The sequence below is a fragment of the Felis catus genome, chromosome B4, assembly GCF_018350175.1.
Source record: "Felis catus isolate Fca126 chromosome B4, F.catus_Fca126_mat1.0, whole genome shotgun sequence".
Lineage (NCBI taxonomy): Eukaryota > Metazoa > Chordata > Mammalia > Carnivora > Felidae > Felis > Felis catus.
Genome location: NC_058374.1, coordinates 119,510,856 through 119,527,268, shown reverse-complemented (window position 1 = coordinate 119,527,268; position 16,413 = coordinate 119,510,856). Strand labels below are relative to the sequence as shown.

Sequence of the window (16,413 nt, the reverse complement as noted above, 5' to 3'; positions counted from 1 at the left end):
AATACACCTGCATTTTATTGAAAGCTCAACTTACAGTTAAGATACTTGGTTTGTTTATCAAGTGTTCAGATATGCCTAATGTAAGGTATTTTGCAGACTAAGTTTTTCTGAGCTTTTTCTATATTTTCACTCACCCATTAAATTTAGAATTCTATTTCTCCTTGGTATCTGAACTGCTATTGTTCAACTACTAACTTGATTTTTTTTCATATTTGACAAATCCCTTTCTTTCTTTGGTTCCAAAACATAGTAATGTCTGTTGGTTTCTCTGGTGGCCATTTTTAAATAGTAGGGCACAGTAGTCCAGATTTGTTAGGAAGAAAAATAAATTTCAGTGCCTCACACATTATTTGTGGTTTTCTATATTGAAAAGTAGTCAAACAGTTTTTATACCTACAAATTATAATTGAGAACACCAAGGTTTGGTTCATTTGCTTATTCAGAATTAGTCTGGTAATGACATACTTATATTATACCACTTATAGTCCTATTTGTCATTAGACTAAACATTAGACCTTATATTACAAACTTGAAAAATGAAAGCAGTGGTAGAAAACAAGTGTTCCACTAAGATAAATAGATACCCTCAGTATGGTACCAATTCTTGAGGATATCTCTAAGAATCTCTAATACAGTACACTAGCCATCCTGCATTTGAAGCAGCGAGGACAGATATGGTTGCAACCATGAAATAATTTGTAATCAGAAGACTCCTAAAATGTCACTTTAACTTGACAGTTTTGCCCTGTTCAATGTATGTGAAATATACATATTTAAATAATTACACAGAAACTGCAATATAATAAATATATTCTTGGGAGGCCAGCCCATAGTTCTGTGTCATGGGTGAAACTTCTTGGAACAATCTTTTTCATCTCTGGCTAACACTGAAGGACCAACGACCACCATAATCCATTCTAAGGTACATCAGGCTCATGCTCAGAGCATTTGCTCAGAGCAAGTGGCACATGTCTTTCAGTTTTTGAAGACCAAAAATAGGAAAGAATGTTCATGTGCTATTAAAAACTTCCGTCCATTTTGGAAGGTATGTGGAAGTGGGATGTGATCATAGTAAGGACTAGAAAGCAAAGCCCTGGAAAGCTGCTTTTGAATATCTCTGGTTGTGTTTGTTTACATGAGATCAATGGTGTTGATTAAAGTCATTTCAGCATTAGATTTCTGGTGCCTTAAACATAATTTCCATTCTTGTGAAATGCAGTTGTTTCTGTAAAGAGGAAAATTCCATTCTATCCACACATATTTTGGTTTGCATGAAATACCTTTCACTATGGGAGTTGGATTGGTGTCATAGAAAGAACAGGCAGATCAGGGTTCACACCCCAGCTCTGCTTCCTGCACCCTGGTCTTAGACAAGTTGTAGGACTTATCTGAGCCTCAATTTCCTTTGTCTATAAACCCAGGTACAGGGATTTGTACCTCACAGGTTTTCATCAGGATTGAAATGAAGGAACATATGGAGAGTGCCTCCTAAATAACAGGTGTTCAATGTTCCTTCCTACCTCTTCCCTCTCCTTGCCTGTTTACATCACAATTGACAGCCTGGCCCTCTTTCTGCTAAAAGACATAAAATAGATTTGCCAAAAGTGTATTTATGATCCTAGAGTTTTCCCACTGCTCTTATAAAAGAACCGAAAAAATAGAAGTGAAAAATAAATAAAATAGAAACAAGAGAAAGAAAATATTGACTCTGCAGGCCTTATAATGGTATATTGCCTTCATGCAATGTTTTCACTAAGTGTCAACATTAATACTGTGATACTCTTCGGGATGAATTCCAGCCTCTCATTGAGTACTGCAGCACTTCTTTCTAAATTAGTTCTTAAAGTAACATATAATTGGCCTTTATGATCATACCCCAAATATTGTCCTATATTCAAACTAAAAATGATACCTATAGGTCATCTGCCCCCTTGAGTTTTTAGCAATGTATGTGTGATGCCAGAATACCAAGGTGAAATGTGGGGGGAAGATAGGCAACTGTTTAGTTTCAGTTTCATGATGGCCCTGATACATTTGGAAAGCACGCAAAGAATTGCTTGATCTTTTAGCTTTTCACCCAGATGTTTGATTTACTGTAGATATTCACAGGCTTAGGATTCTGGCTGGTATCAGCTCCAAAGGATTTTCATCATCTACCACAAATCCACCATTTTAATCCTCTCTAGGTGAACACAGTTTGTCTAACTTCAAAAATAGTAACAAAGGCCACCAGACTTGACCAGGGCCTTTGAGCAATTTTGAGACACAACAAGCTTTGCTTGCACTAAAAAAAAAAAAAAAAAAAAAAAAAAAAAAAAAAAGCCTCTTTGAGCATGGATTTTGTATCTTTATATAGGGCAGTTCAATATTCAGTCTAGTCTTGGAGCCTTAAAATTTTTTGGTATGAGTCATTCCCCTGGGCTGCTCAAATTGCACACACAAAAAAAGCTGTAAGTATACATTTTATCTTTTAGCTGATATATATGAATACATACACATTTTTATTGCAAAGTTATTGCTGCTTTGACCTTGCAAAGCTTTTACAGGTCAAAACAATGTTTTTATGAGTATCTGCCATCAAGAAAATTCAGTGATGTCTAGAACACTTCAATTTATGGGGAATTAGATTTGAAATTCAGAGTGTTTTCCCATAGAAATCTGGGAAGGAAGGCCCAAGTCCCCCTACAAATCTACCATGTGAGTTTAACATAGTTCACTTACTAAGGGACGTTGTCAAGCCTTTAATACGCTCAGATGCCAGGAGGGGGTGGACTGCGCCACGTCTCCCCAGCTCACCTGACCATGGAACTGTTTTCGGAGAGCACTTTGCATGGGTGGTGTTCTACAGAACTTTAGGAAATGTTATACTTTAGGATCTCTAAGCCTGTTTCCATTACTTAGAATCTATAATAAGTTATTCAGCTTCTGATTGTTTCAGTTTTAGATGACAGGTAGATCGATGCAAATAAGAAGACTAGAGCAAAAGCAGAATTAGGGGGCAGGTCCCCATAAAAAAAACCAGGATGTACCTATTAGCAAGCACCAACCTCCTTGCATTCTAGACTCTCACTGTCATGGCAGCAGATTTCTATTCCCATCTCTTAACTTGGAAGGCCCAGAACACATCTCATCTGCCATAGAACAGAAGGCTTCCCAAAGCCCACTGTCCAGGCAGTGAGAACTTAGAGGAGGAGGCAGCAATACGGCTGGGCAGAAAAGAAGGATGTGTCATGAGACCGGCTACAGGGGTTGAAAACATGGATCCCACTTTCCCTCCCTCCTGCCTTATCTCAAGTGGCTGAAGGGGGATACCATGCAGGAAGGATTGCAAGGGGGGAATGAGTGTTTCAGTGGCCACCAGATCCCAAAGCTGCAGTGATCATCCTTAGGAGGATGCTATAGGTAAGAAACAGATATAATCAAGGCCCCTTGGAAACTGTCATCTTCTATATACTGTTCACTCATTCTAGATTTCTAAGTAATGAGAGGGCTAAATCAGAAAGATTTCAATGCATTCTCTGTGGAACTATCAGATTTATTGTAAAAATCTAGAAAGGACTTCATTTAATACTTTTAAAATATGAAAGGGTTTTTTTTTAATAGAATTAAAAGCCATGACTTGTTAGACACTTGCTAATTCTCATTTCTCTATAAAGAATATATTTGCAGTCTTTGGTATTTTTAACCATGCTCATTTTGCTCTTACGTGCAACTCCCAAATTCTGTAATCTTGAGCATGCAGCACGTGGTATGGCACAGACTGGCTCAGGAATGTGCAGGCAACGTTGGAGTCATGATGCTGGTGGGTGGTGGATGTGGGAGACAAAGCTCCCTCTTTCCTGTGCTTTCTTGGCTGAATGTGGGCCATGAGAGGAACTAAACTGGAGAAGCAGAGATGATGAAATGCAGGCAGACAAGTTTGGCGGACTGTGTGACAGCATCTGATAGTACTGTGCCACCAGTATGTCCCAGCAAACAAAGCATAGACAGAAAAGGACAGTCCAGTCAAGCACACTGTCCTGACCAATGGGACCTATGCCAGCTTCTGACTTCAGCTCTGCAACGAGTTTCTTTCTTGGTTTTCTCATCTGTTTAATAAAATTAAAAGTCCTGAGCCCCCTTTTTTCCAGTTTTATTGAGATATAATTGGCATAGAACCTTATATTCGTTTTAAGTATTCAACATAATGATTTATGTGTATGTTGTGAAATGATCACCACAGTAGCTTTAGTCAATATCCATCCACCTCAGAGTTAAACAGTTTTTCCCCTTGTGATGAGAACTTTAAGATCTACTGTCTTAGCAACTTTCAAATATACAGCATAGTATTGTTAACTGTAGTCACTGTGCTAGACTTGACATTCCCGAGAACTTGTGACCGGAAGTGTGTACCTTTTGACCTCCTTCATCCATACTGCCTGTTTGTAAACCGTGAGAATATACAGGGTAGCTCAAAGTTCCTGGTGAGAAGTATTTAGGACTTGTGTTGCAGAGGTTATCCAACAAAGTGGGAACTTGGTGCAGAAAACTGTTGGTGGTAGTGGTGATGATGTTAGTTGACCTCTGACAACTAAGTTAATATTGTGTGTGGAGCCAAGCTGTAGCTGTCATTCTGTTTCTCATTTTCTCCACCTGAAAATGGCCCTCAACCTCTTTGACTATGAGACTATGAAATATGAAAGTACATGGCAATAGAAGGCAACCTTAAAGGGCATAGAGTCCTTTAGATGGAACTCTACCACTTTCCCTGCCTTATTTCCCACTTATGATAGCAACCTAAGTGAAAGTCTGGTTCTGAAGCCACTGAGACTCCTCGGCAAGTCAGGGTCAGGAGGGATCCTGCTCCCGAGAGCAGTGAGTGGCTCTAATTGAATATAAAAAGGCAGCGTTCCCAGCCCAGTGGTCCCTATGCACCACCACCTGTTCCCTCACCAAAAAAAAAAAAAAAAAAAAAAGGAATAAATTAACACTGCCAACGTGCATTATATCTGTATCTTTTCTCCATTGGCATAAATCATTGAGAATTAACCAAGTCACAAAGTCAAAGGTGGGTGGATATTCAAAGAATAATAATCACTTTTTTCTCTTCATCCCTATTTTTTGTGGGGGAAGAAGGGATGGATGTTATTAGTGCCTAAAATCAACCCCATTTTTTTGTAAAGTTAGATCTAAGAAAGGCACTCTGAATTTTTTTTCGCAGATTGTCTGGCAGCATTCATACCTGTGTCCATATAGCCTCCCTGCAAAGAACTAAAACTCAGGTGTCCTGTTTAGAAGTGTAGCTTTTAGAATCAGGTCAGCACTTCTTAGACTTATAGTCTGGCCAAGAATTAATCCTGTTTCCTCATCTGTAAAACAGAACTAACAATAGTACCCACCACTTATGACTATTGTAAGAATTAAATGAGATAATATGTGTCCACAGGGTGTTCAGCTATTCTCAGCTGCTGAGGAAGGAGAAGGGTAGTAGCAGTTGTATTCTTGTTGTAAGAACCTGTATGAAAAACCAGTTTTTCATTTACAGCATGTGTTTGCTGCAGCAGCATTCCACACTTGAGGAACAAAGTCAAAGTCCATTTAAATACATTTATTGAGTGCCTACTATGAGTCAGGCACAGGTCCCTGCTCTCTAGAAGCTCATAGTTCAGTAGGAGAAGTAGGGACATAACAAATAGCTGCCATGAAATCATACCCTTGCTACCCTGGAGTTGTGCCAACACCTAGCAGGGCTGGGGCTCTCAGAGGAGGCGTGCTTGGTCTGGAAGCTGAATGCTTACTTTGTGTGAACATGTGATAAGTTTGGAGGCATGACAACTCATTAATTCACTTGGGAGTGGAGAGCTCAGAGTATTACACACACCTGCAATAAGCAAGAAGCCATTTATATTTACTGTTTTTATTAAGTTAAGGAAATGGACTTGTCCATTTGAGAAAGATTTTCAATGAGAAGGGTTAAAATAAAAAGGGTTTTGGATTTGGGAAGTGCCCCTTTTCAAAGGCATCACAGTTTAGTAAAGGTTTACTATAGCTTCCACTAGGAGCATTTACTTTTGAAAAGTGGGGAGAGGTTGAAATTGGGCAAATCTCTCTTTTGCATACCCTTTCTCCAAGTCCCTGTGGATGCCTGCTATCCAGCCAACTCAGGCTATGGTTTCATGTGGACAGGTGAACACGGGGCACAGGTGCATGATCTCCATGGAGAACCTTGAATGTTACAAGAAAGCAAGTCATGGCTTAAGGAAGGAGGGCCCAACCTCCTGGCTAATTAGGTCTTTGCTAAGCCAGTGTGCCCTCATGTACTCAGGATGAGGCATGAAGTTAAACCTTAGCGAGTAATGCTGGAATAATGCCCTGCCACCTTTAAAAATCTGATTCTTGAAGAACATTTGGTAGCAGGCAAAAACTATTCATGATTTAATGTTGCATGAGAAAGAAGCTTATGAAACCACATATCAAGTGTGATTTTAATTTTTTTAATTCACATATGTAAATATTCATATATCATATCAAAGTATTTGTATATATATGAATGCAAAAAGAAAACCAACTAAAACGCAGTATTGGCTATATTCCAGCAGAATTTTACAGGTGATTTTCTATTTTCTTCTTTATATATTTTCAAAATTGTATACATGTACCCCTGTTATAATTAGGGGGAAATATTAATTTCATGATTCTTTTGGTGAGCTGAAATTACCCCAAAGAGGTTGTCTGTATATTGGTCAGTCTGCATGTCAGCCCTGAACCAGATAGACATCTTAGCCAAATGCCTAATGTTTATTTCTAAATACTAAAGACTGTGATTGGGCAGTATTTACTTTTACAGATACAATTTATCGAGATTAATTTCTGGCTTGTACTTGAGAGAACTAACTATAGGTGGAGTTAAAGAGATGTCAATGAATTCTGTGAATATGCCCAGAATATTCTCAAGAGTTATTTTTGCTTCAAGATGTGGGTGAAGCAACTTGTAGATGAAGCTTACCCTAGGTCTTAAAAAACAACAAGTACAAGCAAAATACAGTCAAAAGAGAATTGTGGCTTCCTTCTGGAGACCCTGCTAAGGACCCAGATTGAAAATCACTCTCCTCTGTTTTCAGGGCCCCGATGGCATTGCACGTATTTGTTTGGCCTTTGTTCATCCAGGTCTACCTGCGGGAGAGAAAAGAGAAGGCAAGAATTGGCTCTGGCCATCCATAGTCACCCTTATCTAACCCTTAAGGTGCATGTCCTCTGATCTTAGGGACCTACCAGGCAGCTAATGTACCCTAAGCCCTACAGACACAAAGACAAATGAGAGAAAATACTAGTAAATACCATGAAGTAGAGCTGTGTAAAGATGCTGCAGGGCTGTCTGAGAATGTGCACCTTGCTTAGCCAGAGGGTCAGGAAAGGGGATTAAGAGAAGGCTCCTGGAAGATACAGTGCCCCAGGTGAGCATTAACTTACCAGCCAAAGATGAGAGACGGGGAAAGGGTGTTTTGCTAAAAGAGTCATTTTATAATAGACAAAATGACTATTTGCTAAAATAGTCATTTTATAATAGACAAAATACTTGAGCATTTGGAATAGTTTTAGGGGTGATTGTTGCAATGAGGACATCCTCTGGGAGGAAGGCCAGCCCCTTGGTTATAGCCTCTCTAAGCATTGGCTGGTGGATTGTCAAGGCCTGCAGTCTGGTCTTTGCGTAATATGCTACAGTTTAACATGGGATCAACTATATGTACATCTCTAAACTGAATCCACAGTAAGAGACATCAGCTTCTAATTAGAATCCTGGATCTCTCAGGGTGGAAAGGGACCTAAAGGTCACCTGGACCAGACCCCATTCTCAGTGTCGTCCCCTCAGTGGCAGTGATTGGTGCCACAGGTAGGTAGCCCATGGTAGCTTTAGCCCATGCAGGTGATGTAGGCATGGTCTTTAGTCACCAGTGCTGGTGTGGCAAACCTCTGAAGCTCCTCATAATGCTTGTGACTCCTCCGCCCTGTCTAGGGCTTCAATGCCCAGAGATAACCCTTTCTTTGAATGTCTCTGTTGGCATCCTCTTCAGGCGTGGGTAACCTTTGCTGACCTCAGGAAGTAGCTCTGCTGACTCCCAGAGTACAAAGAATAGCCAGGTATGGGCCCATAGTTTCCTAAGGCTCTGGAACTAACATTTGTTTATTCCTTCAATTCCAGTTACTGAAATGTGGTGTTTTTGTGTTTTTTTTTAATGCTAGCAGAAAGTGCCAGAAAATAGATCAGAATGGTCTACTTGCAAACAGTAGCTTACCAGCCTGGACCAACAGGGCCCTCTCTCCCTGTGGTGTCCCATCCCTTCTCAGCTCGCTCACTTATTGAGGTGTCACTTTCACCAGGTGATGAGAAGGCCACATATGATGTAGCTTGTCAGCCATTTTGGTAGGAACGGGTTAAACAAAGTGAGCTCGCAAATGTATGCATGAACAAATGGACATCATTTATACCATGCCTTCTTCCATCAAGGATTTAAGGCAACCTACATAAATGGGTACGATAGATCTAAAAATAGAGGTACACACAGATCTGAATTAGGGAAAATACAGACTAAAAGGAAGATCAACACCAAGGGAATAGATTTAACATCAGAATGCAGACCACAGAATTGTATGTAGTTATTAGAGCCAAGCCACAAATTTGGCTCTGAGCTTCCTGGAGGTCAAAGCAAATAGGGAAATACATGTCTCTGTATTGGGGAGTAGAGCCCATCCTCTCAGAAAACAAAACTTCAGTGAGACTGAAGTCTGAAAGAACTTTTTGTTCTGAGTCTCTCCATGACACAATATTGTCTGATAGTATCTCACTAACATTCATACAGTGAATCTCCAAAACACAAGTTTCCCTCGGTGAAAGCAGAACACCAGCAGACTCACGAAAAGCAACAAGGCAGGGAGCTGAGTGGCACAAAATACTGGCTCATCTGAGGTCAGATTTGGGTTTGAATCTTGGCTCTGCCCCTTACTAGCAGTGTGAACTTGGCCAGGTTAATCAATCACACTAATCCTGAACCTCTCACACATAAAATTGGGGGCGATAATTCTCCCTCTCTAAGGTAGCTCTGAGAGTTAGGTAATCTACATCAGGTACTTAGCAGGTCCCTGGGACATAGTAAGCAATGTCATGTGCTAGTTGCTGCTAGGTCTGCTTTATCATCTCTGTGAGATGAAATAGAATGTGGTTCAGGTTCACAGGTGGTCTGACTCGGTACAGCAGTAAAACCTAGCACAGCTGCAAGAATGTACTGAGTGTGTATCTATAAGTTAATGTCCACATACAACATTTTTCAGCTGAGCTTGATAGAAATTAGACAGTAGAAGGTTCAACTCTTTGTACTTAGAAGAGTAGAAAGAAGTATTGGGGTTCCAGGTTAAAGGAAGAGCTAGGTAGTCTAAAATTCAACTGAGCAGATGTTAGAATTGACATCCAGTGTGAAAACTGAAGAGCCTAAATTAGATTCTTGGCCTAATGGATGGCCAGCCCTACTGGTACATGGAGGTGAGCCACAGTAACATCTGCAGTAGGGCCTGGGTTTTGCTTGGAATAGTTTCCGGCCCTCTCTGCCAGAGAATGCAGAGGCACTCAGAACCCCAAGGTGATGGGTAATGAATAAGTAAGATTTTTTTGAGCTGTTTCTTTTAAGTATTAAAATTGACAGGCTTTTATTTTTATGACTATAAAATTATTCATCTTCAGTTGAATAAAGTTCAAAACATAAAGAAACATAAAAACTCATTCATCATCTCAACACTCTGTGTTAACCATTAGTAACATCTTAATATATATCCCTGTTTTCTATGCACATAGATACCATCTATGTTTGTATATATCCATATATTTTTACTTAGAGTCTTTTAACCAGTTTTTTTTAATGACTGAATTTTCATTTTAGTTGGCTGCCTAGTGTTCCACTGTGTGGATCTATGCAGTATACCTAATCCGTCCTCTATTTATGAAAATGTTAAATATTATAGTATTCTTGCAAATATGCCACTGAACCCTTCAGCGTAAAAAAATGTTCAAACCCTCACTTTATCTAAAAATGCTTGGGGTTTTTTTTTTCCTTCTAAAAATGAAAGAATGCTTTTGTTTCCAATCCCATCCCAGGCCACCTCCACAGCTGCTCCTCCAGGCCTGGCAGTGACCTGGCTCTTAGGGATGGAGATAAAGCTTATTGCTAGGACAGAATCAAAAGGCACCCCTGAAACAGGGCATCAGACAGAACCCCAAACTAGATAGATGCAGGAGGACATGGTGGATTCCCAGGGCAAGCAAGGTCAGGAACCAGGCTCTTCCTGAATTTGTTTGGAGCTTTTCCAACAAGGAAGGAAGGATGAACTCTTCATAGGAGGGAGGGGATGCAGGCTGAGGCTGCGCTTACTGGGATAGTCATTTTAGATCCCACCTGCTGATGTTCTGTACATGTGGCAAGAGCATATTTACTGTCCAGTGTGCTTAAACGTTTCTAAGTTTTGGGCTCCTGGGTGGCTCAGTCCTTAAGCATCAGACTTCGTCTCAGGTCATGATCTCATAGTTTGTGAGTTCAAGTCCCAGATCAGGTGAGTTCCAGCCCCACTTTAGATGAGCCCCGCTTCTCTCTCTCTTTCACTTTCTCTCTCTCTCTCTTTCTCTCTCTCTCTCCCTCCCTCCCTCCCTCCCTCTCTCTGCCCCTTGCTCACTTGCTCTCTCTTTCTCTCAAAAAAATTTCTAACTTTTATGATCTGGTTCTTCCTTTATAAGCTATCTGATGTATTCACTTCTTCCTTTGTTATAATGATTATTATATTATGGAAATGATAAGTACTAATTTTTCAAATAAAACACAAAATTATAAAGCAGAAAAAAAAATCCTAGTGATGCATCAGTCAATATAAATTAATTACCTGAGTGGCCAGAATTTTTCCTAGGGGACAGATTGTCCATATCTATGCTGAAATTTTTCTAACACCAAACTGATGAATGTGCTAGGCACAGCCTCAGTGACTAGGATGCAGGAGGACAATGGGGACATCTCTTTGTCTCCCCATGAGCCTCCCCTCATCCACATCATTCAGTGAGCACTTCCTGGACACTTGCTACAGACCAGGCATGGGCTAGGCATCAGGAGCTCAGCCCCTGACACATGGAAGTAGCTCAGTAAGTATCCAAGGTGATGGTCAACTATACTCCTGACTGTCTAGAGCTCACAGTAAATGCAAGCTTGCCTATACATCTCCAGTTTGTGTCCCTTGATTACGGTTAAGATCTGTCCTTAAAATACAATGGCTCTGCAAATTCCTCTAATGTAGTAATTCTTAATTCACAGATCAAAGACCCCAGGAGAAACAGGAAGGGGTTTAGAGATTGTGATGTTTCCCTAGGGGTGGTTGTCCCCATTGACTTGGGATTCCCTGCCTTCATCCTAAAGAGCCTCTGCTGGAGAGGGAGTGTTGCTTGGCATCCCTCATCATGAAAGGGACACTTCCACTGGTTGAGAATCCCTGTGATGATGGATCGTGTTAAGTCACAAAGGACACCCTTTGCCGGGAAGCTGCCTGGTTCTGGCCTGAGACCCAGGCAAATTGTGTACCTTTAGGTACCCTCATCCCAGCCAAGATGCATCAACCACCCGGGAGCTTCTGTATTTAATGTTTTTATGCTTTTACTTTTTAACAGTTTGCAGAAGTCATTTACCTTAAGTCTAGTTCTAAGGTATAGTGGTCAAGAGCATAGCCTGTCAACACCTGGATTCAAATCCCAGTTCTGCCTGGTGCTAGCTTCATGGCCAAGTTATTTAACTGTTCTGAGCTTAATTCTCTCACATGTAATTAGGAATAATAATAACCCCAAAGTTATTAATAATGCCCACAGAGTTGTTGTCAGGATTCAATAAGATAGTCCATGTGAAGCATGTCATATGTGCATGGCACACAGAAATCATGAGTGTTGGCTGAATTGTCATTGGATAAGTGTAATCATGAGTGATTCTCTAAACAATCCAGCAAGGTAGGTACTGCATATTAAGAAAAATGAGGCTCAGAGCATGCTCTCCCCAGTAATCATTGGCTCAAGGCCAATTGCCATAATATGATTCTGGAAAGAGACTCCTGCTGGAAAAGCCAAGGCAGGTATTTTCCAATAAGCTAGAAGGAGCAGAAAGAGCCAAGGTCAGAGACCAGCCGAGTTACAGGATTTAAAAGGTGTAAGGTAGTGAATGTAAAACTGAAGGAGATTGAATTTATGCTCAAGGGAGTTAGTGGCTAGAGATGAGGACATCGTTGTGCCAACTTAAAAGGACATTCCAGCGCTCTGTGGTTTGGGCTAGCATGTGTGAAGGTACACCTTAGTGCCTACATCTAGCTTCTCCACAGCCAGGGCTGAGGGTAGGTGGCTCCAGGAGTAACTCCCCATGACTACATACTGTTCATCCCAGCTCAAGGCTGGAAGTTCCTCTTCCTGCTACCTGAATGAGGATCGAACCAGCCTTCTGTAGCATTGTGTGGTATTCCAGTTATCTATTGCTGCTTAACAAACCACTCCGAAACTTAGTGACATAGGAGGACATCCACTTCATTATGTTTATGATTCTGTGAGTTAGGGATTTGGGCAGAATACTGTAGCTCTGCTCTTCTCTTCTGCTTAGCAGTATCTGAGGCCTCCACTGAGGTGGTCCACATGGGACAGCTCTATTGGGCCATCTGTCTGGGGTCTTGGGCCCTGTCTCTGTGGCATCTCCTAGGGATTGAATGTCCAGTATGACTCCTTCACTGTGTATCTGGAAGCTAGGCTGGGATGACTGCAACTGCTGTTTCTTTCCAGGCAGCCTCTGCCTTTGACCAGCTTGGACATTTACATAGCATGCTGACCTGGGGGTGGTCAGATGTTTTACACATGGCTAGTTTCCCTCAGAGCAAATGTTCCAAGAGGCCTGGGTAGAAACTGTAAGGCTCCTCGTGACTGAATCTCAGAGGTCCCCCTGTGTGTGACTTCTTCCACATTCTGCTAGTTGGGAAAATCAGTAAAGTCAATCTACATTTAAGGAGGCAGAGAAACAGACTCCCCCTCTTAGGAGAAGGTCATGGCATGTACACAGAGGAGAGGAACTGATGGCAGCCATTCTGGAGACAAACCACCACACATGGGTAGGGTTAAGAATATGGGCTTTGAGTCACAAATATTGGTTCCTATCACAACTTTGTAACTTTCTAGCTCTGTGATGTCAGGCAAGTTACTTAACCTCTCTAAGCCTCAATTTCCTTACCTGTAAAATAAGGATAATGATATTTTGCAATAACTGTGATAATACTTAAATGAGATAAATCTAGTGCTTGGCACAGTTGATTCCTAACACCTGTAAAGTCCTCCCTTAATAGTAGCTATGCTGCCTATAATACCATATTATAGTGTAACTTTAGTGTAACTATAGTAGTGCTATTTCTCTGGTTTGTCCTTTGGATATTCATTCATGCATTCAGCAAGCATTTACTGAGTGCCTGTGGTATGCCAGGCACAGTTTCAGGCACTGGCCTCCCCAACAGTTGCAAAGATAATAATACATTGAAAACAGAGAGTAATTGGGTTGTCAGGTGTTTTGAGCAGCATCGCTGGCTCTTCAGTGCCAGCCAGCATTGCTGGGGTTGGCAAGCCTGGCTTGAAGGAGGAAGCAAGGGATGGCCACCTAAGCCTTTCTGATATTGCAGTATTAATGGCTGCATTATTCTGAATGCTGAAGTATTCTGGCTTTGTCCTAATAGAGACTCCTACTCCCACAGTAATTCTCCTCTGCCATTTAAATAGTGGGAATGTTACTAAGGAGAGGCAGGAGATATGAACCTTCCTCTCCAGTCAAACATGTGTCTACAGATCCCATCTGATGAGTGTCTGTTCCCTTCAGAGCCCTGGTATGTCAGTAACATGGCACTCAGCATTCAGAAGCCCCATCAGAACCACTGCTCCTGTCTCATGCCCATGGACCCTTCTTGGCTTCCATAATCACCACCTCAAACATTGAAGTGATAGAAAAGATAGGAAAGGTAACAGTGTCCAACTCTTTACATAATCATAGGAGAATAACTCAGTAAAGCATTCTAAAATGAAATGAAAAGCAAGATGTCAAGAGAATGCAAGCCAAATCAGGAGAGGCCATTTGGCACAGTCTGGTCTCTGTGTCTTATTTGAGCAGTTTCCTAACACCAGGAACTAATTAAAAATGAAAAGGCAGGGCTTCTAACCCAGTACCTTTCAGAATCTTTAGGCTTCCCATAATAGTCATGTGAAAAATCTCACTTGCTCAAATGAGCATCTTCAGCTTTGATTTGAAGACACTGGAGCTTTAAGTAAATCTCACTTTCAGGAATTTGTTTTTAGGTTAATGATAAAGGAATTCACACTCATTAAGCTCCACTGTTCCAGGACCTAAAAGCTGAACATTATAGAATTGCTGAATCTGCCATCTTTCCCTTAGTCCATTTGCCCACCCAGAGCATGAATATGTGCTACATGGCCCTGACAGATGGACATCAACCATCTCCACAGTCGTGCTGAACAAGACCAAGAGCCTGTGACTTCACATGGAGACTGCAGAAATCAGAAACCCCAGTCTGCCTTTCAGAGGGGTCCCATCTGCACACAAGGAGGCAAGGCTGATGATGACATGAGTGCCAAGTGTAGGCAGACGAAGGGTTCAGCCCTCTTTGTACAATGATGGCCGGAGCTGTCTGCCAGCCCTCCTCCACTATCATTTGTTGGTGCACTGCTAATTTACTAGTCTGACTCATCCTTGGAGGCAAACACGGGATCAGTGTTCATTGCAGGAAGTGCTCAGTTGGCTGTGCGAGGTTCAGTGTCTCCAGCAAGCACACGTCTGTCTTGTGGGGCCATCATTTCATAACATGTCACTCGAAGAAGAAGACACCGCTTCTGTCAAAACAGTTTTCAAGCTCGGAGGCATTCTCCCTACTTGGGTCCAGGACCACAACAGTCTGGCATTGATCTGAAACCTGGTCTGTCCAGAAATCCACAGGCTTCTTTCACATGGCCTCTGAAGGTGATCCTGTATCTCCTTCACCATCTTCAAGTGGGAATAGTCCCAAACAGTTCTCCCCAGAATCATGGGGATTGAGCTGTTCCATGTGCTTGACTAGAGGGGCTAGAGATGGGCACAGTTGCAAAAGCAGCATAAGCAGAATGCCATTTCTGTGTTTTGAGAAACCATGAATACACATTCCAGGGACACTGATCGGAATGAAAACTTGGGACAAACCATGCCTGCTCTCTGCTTGTGCAGTGATTTTAAGAAAGCTCTCTATGACTGATAGGCATCTACCTCTTCGGTGCACTTGTGACCTCAGGGGTGTTGTCGAGACCCTGTCTCCTTGGGGTCACACAACATCATGTTTTCTTAGTGAGAGAAGATGGGGTGGAGCTGTGCTGGGAAGAGAAGGTAGAAATCGAAAATACGTATCGGGAGAAGAGAAAAGAAAGCTAGAAGTCATCTTGAAGGAATGATTGAAGGTCTGACGAAAAGAACCTTTCTCCCAGGCACTGCTTGGCATGGCATTCAGGCCTGACACAGTCTCCTGTCTCTTGCTGATTTGATGATAAAATATGGAGTGGACCCACAGGGAGAGCAAGCGCCTCAAGAAATAGATGGATAATTGGCTCTGTTTGCATGCTGGCTGCTGTAACTGTGAGACGCCACACCAGCATGACTAATGCCTCTCCCCTCCGCCTAAATTAGATTTTGATTGTGCTTTAGAGATGTTCACTGAATCACAGATGTTTGAGGTAAAAAGACCCAAACTTCTCAGGAACACCTCCTGTGGAGTGTGTGGGCTAGTCCTCACAGGCACAGCTGAGGCGCTCCCAGAACTAAGATGAAGGACCAGAGTAACCCCTTATCTTCCAAGGCCTGGGAGCAAACCAGCTGCCCATGAGGAGGCTCAGAATGGAGTAGGTTCCTGGGGCCAGTGGGTGGGGGCCTGCTCCCTGTGGGGTGAAGTTGGGGGTCGGCTCCTTAGTATGGCTGAAAGAGAGGCATCTCATTGCTGATTAATGACATATAGACTCCAAATTGGACCTAGAGTTTCCTGTTTTTCACAGATTTCCACTGACTCACTGCCACAATAGGTAGAGTAGTTCAAGGTCCTTGCTAGTTCACCTCCCACAGTGCTCCTCAGCCACTCAACTTGGCCACCCTGTAGTACAACCTAATAAACACTTTCTCTTTACTCTTGCAGAATTTAGCCTACGAAATCATCCTAACACTGGGACAGGCATTTGAAGTCGCTTACCAGCTTGCACTACAAGCAAGAAAAGGGGGGCATTCCTCTACACTTCCGGAAAGCTTTGAAAACAAACCCTCCAAACCCATCCCCAAGCCCCGTGTCAGCATTCGCAAATCGGTGGTAAGTAGAAAA

General features: G+C 42.0%; 1 protein-coding gene across 18 annotated transcripts in view; it reads left to right on the top strand.

Moving 5' to 3' along the window:
• The window catches only part of ANKS1B (ankyrin repeat and sterile alpha motif domain containing 1B), a 1,072,204-nt gene that overhangs the window by 1,042,922 nt on the left and 12,869 nt on the right, over positions 1 to 16,413 (top strand). For all 18 annotated transcript variants that reach the window (XM_011284166.4, XM_019835377.3, XM_045062214.1 and 15 more), the window contains one exon: positions 16,234 to 16,401. In XM_011284166.4, the coding sequence (XP_011282468.2) occupies positions 16,234 to 16,401 (168 nt within the window). The remainder of the gene's footprint in view (positions 1 to 16,233; positions 16,402 to 16,413) is intronic.